General features: G+C 37.2%; 3 protein-coding genes across 4 annotated transcripts; 1 reads left to right on the top strand and 2 right to left on the bottom strand.

The window, feature by feature from the left end:
* Positions 1 to 39: 39 nt before the first annotated feature.
* LOC126627719 (uncharacterized) lies at positions 40 to 3906 on the bottom strand. Of its 2 annotated transcripts, XM_050297234.1 has the most exons (5): positions 3625 to 3889; positions 1617 to 3436; positions 839 to 1040; positions 539 to 735; positions 40 to 442 (listed from the first exon to the last, which is right to left on the bottom strand). In XM_050297234.1, exons 2-5 carry the CDS (start codon positions 3412 to 3414, stop codon positions 363 to 365), a joined length of 2277 nt encoding a protein of 758 aa, XP_050153191.1. In that variant the 5' UTR covers positions 3415 to 3436; positions 3625 to 3889; the 3' UTR covers positions 40 to 362. The 2 variants fall into 2 exon arrangements, 1 of the variants encoding a protein (XP_050153191.1); XR_007625118.1 differs by lacking the exons at positions 40 to 442; positions 539 to 735 and adding an exon at positions 1145 to 1257 and having other exon boundaries at positions 908 to 1040; positions 3625 to 3906.
* Positions 3907 to 6091: 2185 nt separating this feature from the next.
* LOC126629071 (thaumatin-like protein) lies at positions 6092 to 7216 on the top strand. Its single transcript, XM_050298963.1, has 2 exons — positions 6092 to 6172; positions 6301 to 7216. The coding sequence occupies exons 1-2, from the start codon at positions 6112 to 6114 to the stop codon at positions 6984 to 6986; spliced, it is 747 nt and encodes a 248-aa protein (XP_050154920.1). The 5' UTR covers positions 6092 to 6111; the 3' UTR covers positions 6987 to 7216.
* Positions 7217 to 7793: 577 nt separating this feature from the next.
* Positions 7794 to 15280, bottom strand: LOC126629070 (pumilio homolog 2-like). The gene is made up of 9 exons (XM_050298962.1): positions 14303 to 15280; positions 12070 to 13553; positions 11837 to 11978; positions 11581 to 11688; positions 10885 to 11097; positions 10629 to 10739; positions 9359 to 9553; positions 8414 to 8588; positions 7794 to 8234 (listed from the first exon to the last, which is right to left on the bottom strand). Exons 1-9 carry the CDS (start codon positions 14903 to 14905, stop codon positions 8191 to 8193), a joined length of 3075 nt encoding a protein of 1024 aa, XP_050154919.1. The 5' UTR covers positions 14906 to 15280; the 3' UTR covers positions 7794 to 8190.
* Between the last annotated feature and the right edge of the window lie 6713 nt (positions 15281 to 21993).

Here is a 21993-nt window from a genome sequence, read left to right as displayed (position 1 = left end):
TTCAATCTCAAAGCAACTGGTAGTATGAAACATAGCACATATAAAACCAGCTTAATTTTAAATTTACCCAAGATAGAGTGAACAGATTTTCTAATACTTTTACATTTCATCTGGACGAGAACTAGATTGGAAATTTATCTTCCTAACAACATTTTAGTTGCTTCAAACTATCTGCTTAAAATTATCAGCTACAATGCACTACACTCTAATAATGAAAACTACCTGTGTGGAGGCTACAAAATCTTCCAGACACAACATGCACATCTACTTAACTACATCTTCCTCTGCTCGGTTGCAAACTACAAGGCGATGATTCGTAACCATGGGTCCTTGATGTCGATAACTGACTCATGGATAAGGCTCTAATGATTTTCTACATTGTCTTCAACATTTTCCTCTTCACCGTGTTTTGCTCTGCTAAAGATCTCATAATCATAAAAACCTGCATATATAGACCAAGGTTAATCAGTGTACAATGTGATTAAGAACAAAGGTCATTTGATTTTTAGCAATTGTCCACTTTCAAGTATAAAATTACCAGAGCCCAAGTCATCGGCATCATCATTGGATGGCCCTAAAAGCATTGTGCTGGCAGAGGTTGAATCGAGTTCCATCCAGTCGAAAATACCATTGTCATCTAAGCACATGTCCTTCCCGGTAACCCAGTCTTCCGTCATGCTAATGTTTTCAAATGATATGGGATCCATAACATCTTGTTCACTGTTCTTATCAACCCTGTGAGGAAACAAAAATTATTATTAGCAAAAGGAAAGGAATTTCTCCCCACTATTTTTAAACCGCCGTTCTTAATTCCATAACAGTATTGCTTTGTGCTTACATTTGTTTCAGTCGCAAGTTATACTGAACAAAGACAAGGTCACTGAGACGTTGACGCTCAAGGCAGTTCCTTGTGTTGTGTGCTCTCTCAAAAGGAATCTCATTTCGCCTGCACCCAATCAAACTGCAAGTTTGACTGAGAATTCGGATTGCCAAGCGTGTCAAATTTGGGCAACCTCCTCCATATGTTGACCACCATTCAGCTAAGACAAAAGTACATTGTGGATAAAATTAGCTAAACGTGAGAGGTTCAAAAACGAAGAACATAATACAATGATGACAAGTTCAGTTTCTGTTCCAAGAATACTTTCAATATGTGCAAGACAGGTAATTTGGCATCGTGGTTACACCAAATACACCCAAAAGATTAAAGAGCTTCCGTTTTACCAGCAGTAAACAAAATTGAAGGCTTGAATTGATCTAATACATAAAAATGCTTATAAATGTCATATATACTACTTGAATTGGAACAGCAATATTTATCTGACTTAGCAGTTAGCATGCACGAATGCATATCAAATGGATTATTCGAAGGGAGTTTTAATGAAACACTCCTGGTACTGTTCACTTTTAACGTTAAGGACATTTTTAGCCTAAAAAGTCACTCATGATACTATTCACTTACACCTTTATTTTGTCCTTTTGATTAAAACTAAAGTTTTTGAGGACTTTTCGTTAGTTTTTCTTTATTCGAATGTGCTAGTACTTAAATCATTGCAAGCTAAGTCATGACACAGAAGTTAGAAATAACAAAACAATCGAAAAGATTAGGCCCTCACCAGGAAGCAGAGTGTCTTTAGCCCTAATTGCCATCTTCCTTCGAAAATCTCCAGCAGCACTCTTGTACAAATTTAGCTCTTTGATGATTTTATCTTGGACTTTTGTATCAGGAACCAATCTCTCGATGCAATCAAACATATGTGAGAGGATATCACCATGCATATCTCCTTCGAAACTATAAAATATTTTGGGGTTAAGGTAGAAGCCTGCAGCATGAAGAGGAGAACGCCACTGCTGTTCCCATCGTTGATCTATGATATTCCAGTATATCATGTACTCCTCTCTCTTGACGAGTTCTTTCTTAATTGTTTCTTTTGCCCGATACATTCCAGCATACACGTATCCCATTGCAGGCCTCTTCTCACTACCAACCATTCTCAAAACCCGCAAGAGAGGATTTGTCAGGCCGACAATCAGGATGCATGAGGACCAAAATGACTGACTACTAATAAGATCTAACATCTCCAGTCCCCCCGGTTCCTTTGAATATAGGGAGTCCATCCACTCCTGTGAAGTAACCATAACCTGTAAACAGTGTTTTAGATCAACCAGTCGTTTTAGTGATGTAAAGTTTGTTGAGAAGCGAGTGGCGCCTGGTTCTACAATATCATTGCCAAAAGTAGACCTTCTGACCATATTCAACACTACACTATGATTGTACACAAACTTTGTAATGGACCTTGCTTGTTCAATGACCGTATTTATCCACTCAATGTTACCAAAATCTTCGAGCATTAGATCTAAGCACCGAGCTGCACATGGAGTCCAATATAGCGTAGGGAAAGTATCAGTCAACCTTCTCCCTGCAACCATACATTGCTCTTCACCACTAGTAATCACCTGCAGCACATCTTTTACTCCAACTTCTTCTACCACTCTCCTAAGCAGTTCGTAAAGGGCATCCGATGAATTTATAATGTCTGATGCATCCACAGATTCCCAAAAAACTGTTCCTTCAGGACAGTACACCAAAAAACTTAGCAAAACCTTACCTGACTCTGTGTTCCACTGATCGACCAAGACTGAACAACCAGTTCTTCCCCATGTTTCCCTATGTTTATCAATATTGTTCCTCACTTCTTCAACCGAATTCTTCAATATCCAACTACGAATATCATGGTACGTAGGAGGCACAACCCCTGAACCACCTGAAGCAATTGCATCAATCATCGGTTGGAAATACGCAGAGTTCACTGCATCTGGAGGGGCCCCAATATCATACAAAAACCTTCCAATTGCCTCGTGAACAAAATTGTTCACTTTTGGAGGACCTAACGCAACACTATTACTAACAACAAGAGCACTATGTCCTGCACAAGAACTTTTGCCTCTCCCCCTTTTCCTTCTCTCCAAATTCCTCCCACTTGTCATTCCTTCTTGATTCCCCAACAACCCCTTGTGCTCAAGCAGTTCGGGAACTCCAATCAACTGTACTCCATTGCTCACATCATTCTGAACAGCAATCAATTCCCCCTCACCATGAGGTGAGGGGTTAATGTTAGTAATCTCCTCATCAAGCTTCTGCCTATTCCTCTTCTTCACCACAACCCCATCTAAACTCTGCTGCATTTGAGCCCGAACATCTGGCGGAACTCTCAGACAAGTCGAAGCATTACCCTTCTGACCGGCAAGGTGTTCCTTAATCCTATGAATCCCACCACCCTTAAACAATTTGTTACAATATATGCACTTGAGCTGAACCCTCTCCCCAATCTTAAACATTTGACAGTGCTTCCATGCCGGGTCGTGTTTTTGCGATGTTATCGGCACGGGCTCCATTACCAGACCGGACGCCATGGCTAAAACCTCAGAGAATTAACTAGTTTATGCAAAAATGCCAAAACCCATTACAACAAAGACATGAACTTTCTTGTTTAATTAGAATTAAACCAAATAATTAACAGAAACCCAGCAACCAAATGAAGCAGATAATACACTCAATTAAATTAATTGAATTAAAATTGAGAGAGAGAGAGAGAGAGAGAGAGAGAGAGGGAGAGAGCTTACTTGTTTCTGGTTTGAATGCTTGCAGATAAACAGAGAGGAAGGGAAACAGAACCGAGTTAGGGAGGTTAGGAGAGCGAGGAGACCGGATGGACCGGTTAGGGTTGGCTCAACCGGTTAGTTTGGCCATTATTTAGATTTTTGGGTTTTTTTTGTCCGAAAGACCCGGTCAGGTATTAGTTGTAGCGGTTTTGGATAACGAGAAACCGAACCTTCCGGTTGCCTGGCTGACGAGCCGTGATTGTACTCTAAACTCGAGCCGGCCGCCGCGGGAAACTGACTGAACCGGCGATTCGTGGTAGTTTAACTTTCAGGTCTAAGTCTGGTTTCTATTTCGTTCTGTCTAACAATATATATATATATATATATATCTCTTTTTTTTTCTTTTTTGCAAGTGACTCTTTATAATAGTGGTAAAAATGTGTTGAACTTTTGCATGGTAGCTAATCTAACAAAATTTATCGTTTGATAAAAAAAAACAATATTTTTTTTAATTTCTTTATTTTGTTCCATTCAAAAATAATTTCACTATTTACAATTTTTTAGTGTAAAATTTTTGGCTGACTTTTGGTAGTTTTTTAGTTTGTACAGTTTGCAAGTTACATTAATTGATGAATACAAAACTAGATTTAATGATGCTTATTTACGTCAAATGGGTATCAAAATTATATTGGTTATGAACTTCTAGCATTTACTGAAACACAGGTCTTGAAATTACTTTAGTTAATGACTTTTTAAGTATTTACTAATACGCTTATAGTGAGTTTCATATGATTGTGTTTGGTACGCTTAAAAAATTCATGGAAAGTGACGTTAAAAGATACCAATTAATGTTTTTTTTTCCTTGAGGAAAGAAAGTGAATACCAAGGGGGTGGAGGGATTCACTTTATCCCAATTTTTCTATAGGCCGGAAAATCACTTCTCAAGCCTAAACTTACTATACATGGGAAATGCAACATTTTCCCATTCCCCAACATTTTTTTTCCACATAGCAAACGTAACATTAAATCAGTAATTCAATTTTTATAATCAACTTATTAATTTGTATAGATTCCTTATTTTGCTCCCCAATTCATGATTTCTCACATTTCAAGTGAGAAAACATGTACAAAAGCTATAACATTGTTCAATTATGTGTTTATATCTTTCATTCCGTGTAAGTGGTACACATGACGAGAGATAAGTATTTTTGCACTTCCATTTTCTCACCATGCACTTCTTCATTATTGTTGTTGTTTCAAGATTAAATAGATCAAAGAATTAACGAATAAAAAACAAAGAAATGCACTTGTTTCATGTAATTTTTTCCTTTTTCTTTTTTCTCCGAACCTACTTCCTTCTTGGAAACTATTCATACACATTATTTCTCAAACATCATCTCTTCACTTTTTTTCACTTAATAAGCAATCCTCTTTTATATAGACAAGCTTCATGGCGCTCACAGATCCAATCCACATGAACAGAACTTCTATTGTAAAGGGACTCTAGTACAAAAAAGGATGAACTTATTCTAAAAGTGGAAAGCATCATTGGTTATGTTGAACTATCATGTCATCCTCCTTCAAGCTTTGTCCTTGTAGAATGGCTTCCTTTTAGCTTTTCGAATTATCTCAAAAGGTACCAAATACCATGATAGCTCTTTTTTTTTTCTTTTTCGAAATTTAACGAAAAATTCTATTGTTCACTTTAATGAAAAATTATATTTTTACACTAAAAAGTCAATTATGGTACTATTCACTTTACCTTTTATTTTGTCCTTATCGTTAAAACTGAAAGTTTTCAAGCTTTTTTCATTAGTTTTTTTTTTTTTTTTTTAACATACTAAACTACTCAGATTTACAAAAAGAGAAATTCGAATTTAAGTGCAAAAATGCAAGCGTAATGTTCTGATCAACTCGTCTAACTCACATTCAATGCCCCAATAAATATCAATCTCACTCAAATTACCTATTAATGAAATCCTGTTTGTCAACTAAAATTTTATCATATTACCATTCTAACCTCTCACCAAAACTGAACAAAAATAGAAATCATGAGAAATTTAGTAATTACCTGTAACATAAATTTTGTTGTTTTGTACGCCAATCTCACAACCATGTAAACATAGCATGCCTTGTTATGAAATTAAAAAGTAAATAAAAATAAAAATAAAATATACCGGGGGTTAAAAGAAACTGCTCCATCATTGTTCCATTTTTTCATAATTGATTTGTTTTTAAAACTTTAAAAACTAATCACACTTCTTAATAAAAAATTAAATAAATTAAATTAAATTAAATTTTTTACAGTGTAGTCTTTTTAATAAAAAGGAAAATCGAGAACTCTTGCAATTTGCAAACCGCCATTGCATGTGCAGTTGTTCGTAAAGTTACCACTCCTTTCCGTGATGGCGAGAAAGAAGGAGCCTTCCCCTTTTCACTTTTCCACACGTAGTAAATAAAAGAGCCTCCCAGTTACCAAACTCACATCTCCGTTGCTCATATGAACAAATGCCAATCTCGCCTGAAATCTTCTTCCTCCTCTCCTTTCTCATCTCCCTCTCCTTCACAGGTGATCAAATTGTCTCTTCTTTTTTATGCGAAATTTTTCGGTTACATTGGAGAGAATCGAACGCTGAACGTTCCTTATTTGGTGGTTTCTGTAAAATTTAGATTGACAAATAGCATTGTTGTTTGCAGATGGGACTCAACTCATCATAGTGAACAACTGCAAGGAAAGCATATGGCCCGGAATCCTTGGCAATGCAGGCCACACAACACCTCAAGACGGCGGCTTCCACCTCTCCAGCGGCGAGCAACAAGTCCTTAACGTCCCCGAAAACTGGTCAGGCAGACTATGGGGCAGGCAAGGCTGCTGCTTTGATGAAAAAACCGGCAAAGGCACATGCCAAACGGGTGATTGTGTTGGGCTCTTACAATGCAGGGGACTCGGCGGAGTCCCTCCAGCCACACTCGTTGAAATGACACTCGGAACCTCGAAATCCGCCTTGCATTACTACGATGTGAGTTTGGTTGACGGTTTCAATGTGCCGGTTTCGATGAGGCCAGTAGGTGGTGGTGGCGGTGGTGGGTGTGGAGTTGCTGCCTGTGAGGCTGACTTGAACGTTTGCTGCCCGCTTGCCTTGGTGGTCAAGAAACAAGGTAGGGTTGTGGGGTGCAAGAGCGCTTGCTTGGCCGGGAAATCGGACCGGTATTGCTGCAGAGGGGCGTTTGCAGATCCAGAGAGCTGCAAGCCTACTGTTTTTGGGCATCTTTTTAAGGCTATTTGTCCTAGGGCTTATAGCTACGCCTTTGATGATTCTACAGGGCTTAAGACTTGTTCGGCTCCTAGGTATGTCATTACGTTTTGCCCTCCTAAATATTGATTTGTGTAGACCAAACCCTAGTGCAAAATGCTGGGTAGGTTTGGTAGGGTTTTCTTGTATTGTCATTTGCTATGTATTACTTTGGTTCTTTGGTACTGTGGCTCCAGTTTCTTTTAAGTTTTTTGGTTGCCGGCTCCAGTTTCTATATTTGGACAACTAGAATCTAGTCCGGTATGGAACCGATGTCTTTTCTTTGTTGGTATGTCATGGATTACCTGTCGATATCATTGTCGCAAATGAGTAAATGAAACTTACTGATACGTTGTTGATGCATTTCCGACAATATCGATGCACATTGTTAAAGGGCAAACGTCCTACACATGAATTTTGATCCACCACACAAAATTTAGAGCTCAATTTCACGTTAGGCATGTACACGCCTACATTGATATCTAGTTGTTTAGGTAAAGTCAGGATATGTCAAAAATCAAACTGATAATCCTACCATACATGCCCATTCTTAATAAGTAAACACAGGAAAATGATTCTGCAATTCTTCCTTTCTTCCAATATACTCAGCTTTGTTCTAGCCGTTGATTGAATAAATCAAAGAATAATCAACAAACTGAAACGAAAAAGAGTGCATAAGTAGGAAAAAAGGGAATGCGGAAATGATTTCCCTGAACATATAAGCCTCAGTTAAAGGTCCAATCCTTTGGGAGGACAGACGAAGCTCAAGAGACGAATCACCAATTTGAGCTTCAACATGTGCTCGAAATCTCAAGAGAAACAGCGAAACGAAACATTTGAGATTTCATACAACAGCATGACATAATGAATCTGTAAATAGAATCCCAACTCGAAAAATTGTTCGAAGAAAAAAAAAGTTGATTAGAAAATAAGGAAAACTAATGAAAAGGGTGCCATACATCAAAAAAATTTATGGAGGACTCAACCTGGTAAAACATTTGTACCATCACGACCACAAATTCTACTACCGCCTCGCTTTTTACACCCTTAAAACTTGTACACTAAATTTATCTCCTCTGCAGGGGGCCTCAGGTGTATTCACCGTCTGAGCCGCGACTACTCTAAGGTATATCCTCAAACTAACAATGTACAGTTTGAAGTACAACCAACAATCTTTATTTCCGTTGCGCCTTATCCATCTCAATACATGGACAGAGCCTTTACTTGACATGTATGAAACAGAGGGGCTCACATTATCCTCAGTTAGCTGTACAACTTCGTTCCCGTGCCCCATCTAAGAAGCAGATGCCTGGGGAGCCAGAATGCTAATCCTCCTCTCTGCATAAGATTGAGCACCTTGTTAGCGATTTGAGAAAACCCGGATTCATATATTAGTAGCATAAGAATCCAAACATGAACGAGGAATAACAATACATATCACGTTAGAAAATCATATTATTTATGCTAGAAACAACAATCAATAAGTATAATGAAGTAATAAGATAGCGAAAAAGTACCCCCAGCAGCAACAAGTTTCTCTACACGTGCAACTATGTGCTTCCCATAAGTATACTTCTTCAGAGCATTCAGATGAACCTTAATTCGGTTAAGGATTAGTTCAAGTTGCTGATCGTCACAAGTTTCCAGCACTTTCTGTACAACATAGTTTGCGAACTGATCCTTCATCATCGCCTAAATTCAAACAGAACAAGAATAAGCAAGGATATTGAAAGACCCTAGTCTAGGCATATGACCGTCTTAAAAACCAATCCCTGGCAAATCATTTTCCTAGAGCCACGCAGTATTTGGAAAGTTTGATAATAACAAACTGAAAAACCATCACAATTTAAAAGTTTGTCAAACTCATTCGAAAAGTAGGCAATGTTAATAAAAAAAGAAAATGATATGCATTAACAAATTCAAGCTTTGAATAGTCATTACTAGCACATTGTTCAATCTTTATTACATACTAAGGACGTGATCCAAATCATTTGTCAAAACAGCTAGATGCATCAAAAAGAAAATGATTCGCAAAAATGAGGCAAATTGTCGTTGAAACTTTTAGAGGCAACAGTTAACTTTTATGTGTCACAAGATATAACAGACAACATCATAGCTATTGATCAAAGATATAACAGACACCATCATTTCAGGGAACAGCATAATCATAGTAAAAGTAATCATAAGAGCTTCAGATGTGTATAGATAAGTTACTTCAAATTGTAACAGGATTATGAGTATTATCATAAAATCCTCAAAAGTTAGAGACGTCGACTCTCTTCAGCACTTTGCAAAGGATCCCACTTAGTTCGGGAAACCCAAATACGCAAACTTGACCCGAATATTTGAAGATTGCATATTGAGATAAGAAAAGCAGTAAAGATAATAAAAAAATACAGAAAATTATAATACAATGAAAGAATACATTTACCGCACTAAAAAGTTTATAGTAACCGGCAAACCTGAAGGGGCTCATTTTCATCAGTGGTACCAAGCATCTCAGTTACAAGGGCCTGGCGTTCAGCAAGAGTTCCAAAACTTAAACACTTTTCTATAACATTTGACGCAAACTTTTGCTGGCTCATTTGAACAATCTGCCCAGTTAGTTCCTTAATTATACATGACCGTTCATGTGGCTTTCCATGTTCCAGCACATGCTGTAAAAGTAATTGCAATCGGTTAACTGAGTTCAATGTAAACGAAGAACAAAACACATAATTTACTTTATACAGCAAAGGCTACATATTGTTGTTTCCAAATTCAACCACAATTTAAAGTATCCACAACTCCTTTCTGGGATAAGTAACATTGGATCAGTTGTAGTGGCAGCTTATTTGTTTTTACGGTTTCTGAGTTGGCTTATGCAAACCTATTCTGAATTCTACAGCAAGTAAAGTTTATAAAGCACAAAGGACCAAAGGTATAAAACATTAAAATATTATGTCATCAACCTGATGTAATGGCTCTGGTAAAAAACCAGAGGCAGGGAGGTAACTCTCTGAGTAACAGTTCTATGGCATGTGATTATGGTTTAATCAAACAACAGCATCTACCAAATTATACTTCCACAGATCATCACAAAATATATTATTTGTCTTTCGACTCATTGTAAATGCAAACAAAACCGTATTAAGTTAATAAATTGCACCAGGAAACAATCAAGTATGGGTGCATAAACTCATTCAATAAGCCAAGTAAGGTGTATAAACATAGCTCAAAGAAAATAAATATGAAAACACTAAATTGGTGGACGAGGGGTGGACTGGAGCTGAAATCATCTCATTTAAATAGAGAGCTCTATTTGATACTAATATCAAGAACCCTATCTCACCAATGGGTATTATTTTTTAACACTCCAAATCCATGCTAAATTGAACTGTGACTGATGAAAAGGCTGGAATCACGTCCAGAGAATGAACATGATGGACACTAACAGTCCCATTATTAGTATGATATTGGAACTTGATTGACAGGTTAAGTGAAGTCACAAATGCATGAAGAGCCCAAAAAAATTTGAGCTTCAGGTGAGACCAGAATGTGTAGAGAAATCAAATTTGAACCTCTATACTGTATAAAATAAGAACCAAAATAACATCCAACAATGAAAGTTAGTCGATTAAGTTAAGAGGTCTGTTTGATACTTCACAAAAGATTCCATCTAACCAGTGTGGGCTCATTTTCTTTAACAATAAGAAGGTAGAGTGACAAAAATTTCTTAGAAATGAAACAAACCTGCACGACATAATTTCCATACTGGTCTTGTGCCAAAATGCAAACGGACTGCAAAATCTCATCCATCATTATTTGCTGCGTTTTGGGGTCATGGCAGTGCTCCAAAACTCTCTGTCAAATCAAAAAGTTACTATACCATTTAGAATGGCAATAGTTGCATTCATAATCATTTATCTTCAACGTATCCAACATATATGATCAGTAGGCATATGCAAAAGTATGAAGGCATGAGTCAGAAAACAGAGAGGTTCTTAACCTGTATGACACGACAACCATATGGATGAGTTGAGAGTGTCACAACTTGATCATAAAAAGTTGAAACAACAAACTGGATGGCATCTTCAGGTACACATTCAATACACTTCTGGACAACATGGTTGCCATTTTGATCACGAACACAACGCATAACATGACCATCCAGTTCAGCTACCATTTTAGTCTGCTGGTCCAGCTTAACAAATTCTATAGCCTGAACAGCAAAATGAAAGCACATGAAAGCTGAGTTCTGGTGATATGATAGATATCATCAACCATTTATTTTTCCTAGAAACCTTAAAAAGAAAAGAATCTACATAATTATGAAAGTAAGAAACATATGTTTTTTCTCTAAAATCTTAGATGATCTATATCTACTAGGTCGTATTCTGATTCCCAGGAAGTACAAGAACAATTAGCTCAACTGTTGTGACTCATGAAATTCAAACTTGAGAAAACCCAAAATTAAATGGTGTTTTCTTAAGAGACTGAAAAAGTTTGTTCGTTTTACTAACAAATAATTTCCAGGGATACCCCCAAACATATTAGGTTAGATACTTATCCTGTCTCCTGCAACACATACAAATATGTAGAAGGTGATCCTTCTAAGTTTGTATGATAGCCGGATAGTAAAACTTGCAAGGGAATATCAATAAGATAAATTAATTACTGTCTTCAGTCAACTAAATATACATACCTTCTGGATCACTCGACAGCCATACATTTGAAGGCTAAGGGTCAGCACATGCCCAGTGAGCTGGTCCGCAAGTTCTCTTATTTGTGCTGGAGTTCCATGCTCAAAAAACTGAACTCAAATTGCAAGAGTCAGACATATAAAAGAAAAACTGCAAAACTTATTTTCATTCAGGCACTAAACCACTGCATATCATGGACATGCTAATACACAGAACACATAGCACATAAAGGCAAATCAAACTAAGGGGAAAAGGTACCTTCTGAATCACATAATTACCAAACACATCAGTCATAAGAGATAGGGCTTGCGGCATAATTTCATCAAAAACCATGTTCTTTTCTTCAATTGTGGCAGTTTCAAGTTTCTGTTGAATAAACCGACTTCCATACTGGTCGGCACTGTTCAAGGTATTATATGAGTGAATTAAGTTGTGGATATCTGGAAGCATATAAGGCACAAAGTTTTAAAGAAACAGCGACAAATATTTACCTGAACTCAACAACATGCCCTGCAATCTCTGAAAGTTCAAAACATCTAGTCTTATTGCTTTTGAACTCATCTAGTAAAGAGGACGCAAAACTTTCATCCAAATTTCCACCAGTTTCGGAGTGCCAAGCTCCCATGAGACCTCCACCCATGTTCCTCAACCCAGAAGAAAAGCGCAAGTTCCGCTCACCGTGCCTGGCCGGACTACCAGGTCCAACAGGAGAGTTTGGAAGAAGGGGACCACCCAATGGTGTTCCAGAATAAGACATCCCATGCCCATATGCTGGATTTCCATAATAACCGTGATTCAAGCTAGCAGACTTGCCAACGTAGGGAGCACCAAATTGTGATTTTTGGGGTGTGAGGAATTGCCCCAAATAAGCTTTTTGCAAACCAAGTAAATCCATGTGCATACTACCCATGCCTTCCCTATCTTTTGTGGGGTCATTAAGGGCTGCAAGCTGTGCAGCTGCATATTCATTTGATCTCAAGTACTGAACATACAATGGGTCCATCATGGGAACCTGAAGAGCACTCCCAGTACCATGATTTCCAACCCTAATGTTCTGCAATTCAGCGGCTGCTGCCAACAGATTTGGTCCTAGAGACATACCTCCAAATGCTCCGGAGTCCAAGCCACCCATTGCAGATGCAGCAGCAGCATTTTCAAATAAGGGTGGTAAACTACCATTACCAAGGGGACTACCCATCATGGATGGAGACGAAGGACTACCAGAATAGCCGTAGTTCGGAAATGAGGTATTGTCTACATTCTGATAGTGGGAGTGTGAGCTTCCTCGGCCATGAAGAGTTGGCACAGGTCCTCTTAAGTATGAGTTCGCAGAAGATACAGCAGGATTATTAATATCAACTAGATCATCGGACATATATGAAGGGCTATTCAGATCCCTGCCAAATCCACTGCCTCTTGCCATATTCTGATAAGGCTTGTTAGAAGATTGAGAAGCAGAATGCAGATGAAAACTCCCAGAATCAGACTTATTCAAGTACGAATTTTGTTTATTATGGTTCCGATCACCTTGCATATCAAAACGGTTATGGTGATTATCAATTTGTGATCGTGCATGATTCTCCTCATCCATCCTACCATTAGTTGACAGGTTCATACCAGATAAAGCAGCTGCCAGATCTGCAGACTCATTCACTTTGGGCGAGGCACCATTGAATGAGTTTTGACCATTGCCAACTTTTTTATCCATGGAGGAAGTCCTTCCTCCACCAACTGGTGGAATTCGAGGACTAGGAGCCCTAGCTACAAGCTGAGGGTCTGGTGTATTGCTTCTCAACAATGAAGCACCCAGAGCAGAAGCATATGTATGAGAACTGGATGAACCCCCGTTCTGAACAGCTGACATTCCCTGTAAATGGGCAAACTGGGTATCTGAAGCATCAACACCATCATCAAACGCATTCTGGCTAGCTGGACGAGAAGGGTGCCTTGAGACATTTGTATTATGTATATCATCCTGCATTAAAATATCAAGAGTTTTAGACAGCATATCTGACAAACAAATTCAATTTTTATTTTGCAAAATTTGTAGCAGACAATCAAACTTAACCAGGAAAAACAAGCACACAACAAAAAGACCACTACATCCAAATACCTTAAGCAGAAAGAGTTTCCATTCCAATTAACTTTATATTTTACTGGTGAAACATTTATGCAGAATGAAAATTATAACAAGCAAGATAAAAGCATTACTGAAAAACAATTCCACTATCAATATCAGTGTCTACAGCAAATAAGCTGATAAATAAAAAAAACTTGAACCAGTATCAGGAGAACTAGTTCAATCTCTCGTCCCAATGAGCACTTCCATCTCATGGAATTAGTCTCATCGGCTAACGATTTAGAGAACCCACTGTCAAGGGCACTAATCATTGACTTGTTCCATTTCATTAGGATAACAGAAAGGCGCACCGTACTTAGAGGAGCTGAGCTAGGTATCGAGTAATCATCATATAATGGTCAAAACACAAATCATACGCAAAAAAATCAAGGAAGAAACATAAAGACTAAGCCTTTATAAAACACAAATTAGAGATGACATCTAATCACTTGATACTCCAGTAAGCTTAAGCTCATCAAACTATATTACAACAAGAAAACTAACATGAATACATATAATATTTCCTAAGGCAAACAACATTCAACATTCAAGATAACAAGCTATCATATAAACCATTAAAAAAACAAACTTTACTAACACTTAACCTGAATAATCTCCGCAATACTCTTCCGCCTACTCCCAAGTCCCAACCCCGGTAACCCAATCAACCCATCACCGCCCCACTCTGCAGCACCCTTCCTCGCCGCCACACCATTCTCCTCATTCCCTCCAATCCCCGGCTGCACAGAAAAAAGTGACCCTTCACCACCACTCCTGCCACCTATCCTCCTATCTCCAACCGCCGAAACTCCACCTCCGCCTTGCAACCGCTGCGCAAAACGCCAGTCCTCCTTTGAAAGGAGCGGCGGCGGAAGCCGCGGATTGAGATTGACATTGGAATAATAGTAATTCACATAAGCTGGATCGGCGCGAAGCTCCTCCTCAGTTGCAAACCCTTTGCTGTCGTTTTTCATGAAACCCGACAGCGAGGACGCCTCAAACAAGCCACCGACCGCGTTTAACGAACCTTCCACGGTAGGCGGCGCCGACCCACTTCTGTATATATTCAGTTCCTTCTCCCGCTCACTTGCTTCGTGCTGGCGCCTCTGTTCGCGAATCAACATGCTCAAATCTTCATTGTACTCGCCGCTTTTCAACATCGATCTCATAGACATGTCGGACATCGTCGAATAAGTATCGGTGACCATATCATACAATCAACAACAACAACAACAAATCATAAAAAAAAATCGAATAAAAAACACTGAAAACTGAACAAAAATTGAAACTTTCAGCCCGGGTTTAGGCTACAAAACAAATGTGAATGCTCCAGAACATTGGATAAAGTGATTTTCTCTATCAAAAACTACGAACTCATTTCTCAGAATTGCTGAAAAGAATAGTTTAAAGTGTAGATTTTTGTAGCGAGTGAGACGAGAATCGAAAGCTTAGATGATCAAAAATATGGATTCAGCCATTTTTTGACGAAGGAGAGAAAAGAAAGAGGGAGACGGGAGACAGTGAAGTGAGAAAGAGGCAATGATAAGCACAAACGGTGGAGGGATCTGATCCGTTGGATACGAGAAATGACGGCCAGGATTTGGTTCCAACAAAGAGGTCCTTTAGGGTTCTATTCATCGACTGCTGCAGCCCCTCCTGCCTGTTTTTTCTTGGGATTAATTTTTGTTTTTACTTACTCGGCATAAATTAATTAATTTAATTCAAGGTTTTAAAATTAAAAAGAATTAGTAAATTGCATATATGGGTACAATTGTTCCTACGTTTCAGTGCTGCAGTTCAAGTTTACAAAGTATATAGTGATGAGTTACGTCAAAGTTACGGCTTTACTTTACTAAACCATCACGACAGTTTAGAAAATTTTCAATGTGTTCGAAATACGGAATTGTACACCGTATGGCATTACACTTATATAAGTGAAGGAATACTTAAAAAATAAAATTTTCCTTTATTTATATAATGACATGTGATGTATCACTTCATATTCCAAGCATATTAACAAATCTCTACTCAGAAAACTTGTTTTTTTTCGACAAAAGTACTTATTTCTTTTGAATCATTCATCTGTATGTATTTGTTCAAAAAACTCGGTTTGATAGTTTGTGGTACAAAAATATGATGTTTTCGCATTAGAGTTGCGTTTGAGGTTCCGAGCTTAAAACCATGAATTCAACCCATCTCAGTAATCATCCTAGATTGATTTTGAGAACCCAGCTAAACATAGCTGCTTGGTTGAAAGTGTGATACCTAATTGCAGTAAGAGTCGATAAATCTCGTTCATTAGGAGGACGGGTCAATTACTCTTTGAAAGTTTGAATGACATGTTTGGCACATTCATACTAGACTAGTGGGAGAGATTTTAATTAGGTAACAATTAAGGCCACAAGAATTCTTCAATACACACGCTTTTAGCATCTTTTTTTTATTACAAATATTTACTGTTGTCGCATCTATCCAAATTATTGAGACATTCTCTAATCAAATAGAAACTAAATGCCCCTACACCAATTGCTCATGACTGGTTTTTTATGATCGACATTGATGAAATATTCAATTTAATACCTCTTTCAACATTAAGAAGATAAATATCGTTAAATAAAGTTCCAAGATTTTTCTACTTCTTTCCTAGTAATTAGAATGATATAATATATCTCAACTCGACCTATTGAATATAAACACTCAACTAATGTTAGCATATATCAACGTAATTTAAAAATGGAATGATGACTAACTTATTTTAAACTTTCACCAACTCCGCCACCCGCTAAAAACCCACAGAAATATAAACTTCAGGATGCAACTAAACCCTAGCTACCAGCCCTACCACCAAGACCCCAAACCATGAAGAAATTTTTCAATATGATGGGCACATGAAGCGGTACACTACGTGTCATTAAATAAATAATTGAATATGTATGTTAAAATGTTAATAACTTAAAAAATAAAAATTTTCACCACAATACATAAAAATAGGTGATGTAGCACTCGTGTTGCCGTCATATTGAAAATTTTCTCCAAACCATGGGCAAAGAAGATGCCTTTTTCTTTTTTTCTTATATATATATATAGACTACAAAAAAGCACTGATAAAAAAGAAGAAGAAAATACAGAAAGGGCATACGTATTACGTATTGTGAATTTGTGATAATGTTAGTTTTGTGATTATGTCAGCCACAGTTTGTTTACATTTACAATATTTTTGCAGAAACAGTGGATAACGATGCCGTTCAGTGAGTCACTTGATCCATCATCTCCTATCATATTCTTTCTTTTGTTTAGGAGAGGGTCACTTGACTTGACTTGTCCGTGCTTTCTTCTACATGATCGCTATCACGAACAAGTCCACGTACCATCTTATCATATATATAAAACTATTATTCTGTCTGCAGTTCATGGGTTGAATCCCTAATAATCTTGTGCCTTAATTATGCTTAAAAACGAATACTACCCAGAAAATAAATATAGAAATTTGTTGTAGTATATTTCCTTTATCTGTTTAAGCAAAAATAAATAAATAAATAAAACACTTCAATTATTTATGTTATCTTTTATATTCCTGATTTTCAGTGTCAACTCATATGCAGATATACAGATATTTTAGTAAAAAAATCAAAGGAGTAGATTTATATATACATAAAAAGAATAGATGAGAGGGTGAGGCATAACCTCGAAAATTGGCAAGCGCAATTCATGGCTAGCCATATCTCCCATAAGTATCTTATGATGCTTATCCGTAGTCGGTAACTGCATACGGTAATGATCTTTTCATTGCTTACCTTACTGTCAATAATGTATATAGTATATAAAATATAGTATACGCTCAAGCATCGATCCCTAACCTTGTCTTAAATAAGTTAGATTTTCAACCTTGTGCCTAGGAATCGAGCAAAATTTCAACCTAGCAGACATGTTGATAGGATTGTGATATTTGTTGATTTGAAAGGTTGGTGAAATATGGAAAGTAAAAGTAACGACTTAGCCAGTTCATTACATGGTTTCAAATTTTCTTCGGTGCACCTGGTTTTTCTAATTTAAAATATATATCATAAAACAAGGGCAATGGCAGATAGCAGGTTACAACAATTTCCTTTTGACTTTGTAAATGTGAAGTGTCACATTCTGATTGGCTGACAAAAGAGAAAAAGAGAATTTTATTGACGTGGTCACGTGGGATTTGAGAGATTCGTAACATAAAGCGTAACAATACATTAAACAAAAAACACTTGGATATACAAAAAATCTTAAATTGTATAATGTCAAGTGATGTCCTTTGTATTTCCAGTTACACTAAAAAACCTTTCGTGGAATTTCATCTCTTCTTCCAATCTCTAACTTCTTCTCCTATTCCTTCAGCTCTCCACCACAAAACCAGAGAGTTTGAGTTCCAAATGTCCTCAGTTTCTGAAGACAAAGCCTTGGAACAGGAACCCAAGAGCTTATAGCCGTAAACTTTTAAAACCCACAAATGAATAAATCCAACATTAAGTCTTTGTATCATACTTTACTAATTATGTTACTACCAAGCACGGGACAACTTCGTATCTTTAATGAACCACTGAAGGATTGGTGTGTGTTGAGGAAAATCTGCCGAAGCACAAGAGTTTCTCTCTAACTAGAAAGTTATTCTCCTACAATTAATCTCGAATGTCATTATTGTACTTAAACTCGTCATTAAAACTCACTAATGATGACTATACTTGAACCTATGTATTGTGTAAACTTTTCACTATTAATGAGAACTTCTCTATCCTTATGGACATACTCTGTTTACTTTTCTATCTCTATCTCTTTACATATTATCCTTACTAGGTCACAAACTTGTGAAGGTTACAAACTTGACACTTTACGTTGTTTCAAAGTCTAATTGATTTTGTGCATTAACATGATCTGCTAAACCGACTGTTGTGGTTCAACTGAAAACTTTCTTCGAAACCAAGAAAAATTGGTTTGCTATCACGTAGCAGTCGCATCGGTGGAAGAGGACAACGAGGTCCAGTCACCATCGTCGACGTTTTGGTGGAAGTTGGCTTAACTTAAGATTGTCAAAAAAGACGAACGATTTTCGATAGGGATATGTGACTGTTCAAGATTAACTCTGCCCTTATGCTCCATCCCATTAGAAAGCATCCGACTTTCGAACCCGTCTGCCGATTTCCTGCAATTTCATTATTTGAGCAATATAAGAGACTACAACAAGTCAACAAGTCACTCAATCGCAGCCCCATGATCAAATCAGACGGTGAGAAATTTTTTTGTATTAATACATATTTGTACCATACTTCACCAATTCCGAGCTACCAAGCACACTTCATCAATCACGAAGCTACCGAGCACCAGTCAACTCACAGCCCCATAATCAAATCAAACGGTAAGAAAAATTTATGTATTCATACACCATACTTTACCAATTTTGAGCTACCGAGCACACTTCACTAATCACGAAGCTACCAAGAACCAGTTAACTCCATACCTTCAGGAACCCACTAATGGATTGGTGTTGAGACACCCCTGCTGAATCACAATAATTTCTCTCCAACCAGAAAGCCAATCACAACTCAACACGAGTCAAACATCAGAATAAAACTCCTAGAGTCTCACATTGACCACGGATAGAAGCCAGAGACTCTCCTTAACTATAAAAGAAGACATTTCTCCTACAATTAATCCCTAATGCTATTATTGTACTTAAACTCATCATTAGAACTCACTAATGATAATTATGGTTGAACTTATGTATTGTGTAAAATCTTCACTGTTAATGAGAACTCCTTTACCTCATGGACGTAGCCCAACTTAGGATGAACCACATACATCATGTGTTTACTTCCCTATCTTTATCTCTTTACATATTATTCTCACTAGATGACCGGAGCAATCTTGTGAAAGTCACAAACATGATACTTTATATTGTTCCAAAATCCCACTGATTTAATTTGTGCATCAACAATACCTAGTTGCACCGAATTGCCGTTGTTTCAAGACGGCAGTGAACTATGCTGAATATCTTATTTGAAAAAGGTAAATATCTATTCACTTGCAGATATGGGTTTTGGGGAGTTCCACTTATTAGTAAATTATCTGCATGTCTATATGAATAGAGGACACAATTTGGGACAGAATAAAATATGATGAAATGCATGCATGCTATCATGCTGCTAACAAAAATAAGCAATAAATTAGGTCAAGCGTTCGAATATCTGCAATGTAACTGAAAATATAAATCATGCATGCTAACAATGGCGTTGTTATCAGCTGTCCACGACCAGCTTGTGGTTCTGGTTGTTCTATTGTATGTCATCAGTTTCGTTTAGGTCATCATATATCAACTTGCATGCTTCTGCATTTTGTTTAATGAACAATGATTACAAACCCTAAAACCAGAACCCCAAAAGATCTCAGCCATTTCAACATTTTGGTGAGTTGGGCTAAAAAATTTCCTCTTTAAGGCCTGATCTACCTATGTTGGGGCTGGGAAATTGAACTTAATTGTAAGGTAGTTCTATTCAAATAAATTATTTTACCTTTCACACACTTTCTACTAATTTCTGACATTTGATTTTTTTTCAATTCGTTTGATCTGGCGAGAGGGTGTATGAGAGGTAAAAAAAAGAGATGTGTGGATAATACTATCCTAATTATATGGTACCACTTCGTTAGGCTAATCGAAAGGCATCTACCTGCCAAACAACGTACGTGTATCGGTTTATGCCGAAGCATGTGATTGTAGCTTGTGACAACTCAAAAGTATGGATACAAATTGAAATTGGGTATGTGATTAGTGATTTTTTAGTGTTGTCTAGGGTATCTTGTACACATAGTTTTAGCCATTAGACACACCATAACATATTCGTCACAATTGCATACTGTTGTGGAGAAACTAATACAATAACACACAATATGTATATTTTTTTTGCTAAAACTGAAAGATTGGTTTTCATCATCTATTCAAAACAACCTTAACTAACTTGGAGCAGAAATATTCCTTGTCAATCTGATAAAGCAAATTAACCTTGATTAGCTGCATATATACTTGATTGCACGAAAGCCGGAGACGGCAAATGGCTAGATTGGTTAACCTAATTTGAATTGATTTTTCTTGCAAGCTTTGCTAATTGCTTTGCATGCATGTGTTGCTTGATTTGAGGATCAATAGGAGATTTTACCCAATTCATTTTAACAAGTGATTCGACTTTCTGTAGGAGATCTATTAGGTATGACCTACGCGAATTTGATATGTTTTCCTTATTGACTACGATCTTATTTGATTTATTAACATATTAATCAACTCAAAAACTTAATATTGAATTTGTATCATCAATTAACAGCACTCATACAAATAATTAAGTTTAATCAACTCAGAAGGTATGTATAGAAAGTCGGGATTAGTGTATTCGTCTGATTCTGATGACAATGGTGAAATCTGCAGTGCAAAGCTATTCGGACATGAAAGGCCGATTCATCATGTTCTTGGAGGCGGAAAAGGTATGTAATGTTCATTTAAACTGGCATGCATGCTAAAACCGTAATTGGTGATCTGCTAATTACCCTTAGTCATATGGCGATGAATCAAACATGAAAGATCATAAATTAGTAATTAATCGCATTAATCTTGCAGTTGCGGATGTGTTGTTGTGGAGGAACCAAAATGTATCGGTTGCGCTTTTGATTGCCATGACGACGGTAATCTGGTTTCTTTTCGAGGTTGCCGAGTACAATTTCGTGACGCTCCTCCGTCACATCTTGATTTCCACATTGTTGGTAATCTTCATATGGCGTACGGCTACAGAAATATTCGGATTGTAACGTTCTTGATCTTCATATGGCATACGGCTGCAGATATAAGTCATTAAATATTAAATTTTAATGTGGAGTGTATTCAACACTATGTAGGGTGCTAATAAAAAAGCCTTATAAGATTTGATAAATGTGGGGTGTATCTACAAAATATAAGGTGTATATTGAAAATGTGGGGTGTGGGGGGGGGTATTATGGGAAAATACGTGATGGGGTGTATTAAGATAATTTTTAAGTGAAAAAGCATATGTAGAGTGTCTTAAATATGTGAGGTTTATTCAACGATTTATGGGGTGTTAATATAATATGCCTTAAAGATTTCTTAATTATACCACTGCAAAACAATTTCCAAGGATATGAATCCTCTCGCTTTTACGTGACTTTTAACCAAAGTTAGCTTTCCTTAACTCACGTGTTGAAGTTCAACCTTATCTTGTTTACACCGATCATAGAAGAAATTTTTTTCGTTTGGTGATACATGGAC

The sequence above is a fragment of the Malus sylvestris genome, chromosome 7, assembly GCF_916048215.2.
Source record: "Malus sylvestris chromosome 7, drMalSylv7.2, whole genome shotgun sequence".
Classification (NCBI taxonomy): domain Eukaryota; kingdom Viridiplantae; phylum Streptophyta; class Magnoliopsida; order Rosales; family Rosaceae; genus Malus; species Malus sylvestris.
Note: the sequence above shows the minus strand (reverse complement) of the source record. Positions and strands in the feature narration are given on the sequence as shown.

Coding starts and splice junctions, on each gene's coding strand:
- LOC126627719 (XM_050297234.1), bottom strand. CDS start 3,414: ATGGCGTCCGGTCTGGTAATGGAGCCCGTGCCGATAACATCGCAAAAA. Junction 1,041..1,616: donor TAAAGACACTCTGCTTCCTG/GTGAGGGCCTAA, acceptor CTTTTGTCTTAG/CTGAATGGTGGTCAACATAT. Junction 736..838: donor AACTTGCGACTGAAACAAAT/GTAAGCACAAAG, acceptor GTTTCCTCACAG/GGTTGATAAGAACAGTGAAC.
- LOC126629071 (XM_050298963.1), top strand. CDS start 6,112: ATGCCAATCTCGCCTGAAATCTTCTTCCTCCTCTCCTTTCTCATCTCC. Junction 6,173..6,300: donor CATCTCCCTCTCCTTCACAG/GTGATCAAATTG, acceptor TGTTGTTTGCAG/ATGGGACTCAACTCATCATA.
- LOC126629070 (XM_050298962.1), bottom strand. CDS start 14,905: ATGGTCACCGATACTTATTCGACGATGTCCGACATGTCTATGAGATCG. Junction 9,554..10,628: donor ATGGAAATTATGTCGTGCAG/GTTTGTTTCATT, acceptor TTACTTTTACAG/CATGTGCTGGAACATGGAAA. Junction 8,589..9,358: donor ATGAAAATGAGCCCCTTCAG/GTTTGCCGGTTA, acceptor GTTTGAATTTAG/GCGATGATGAAGGATCAGTT.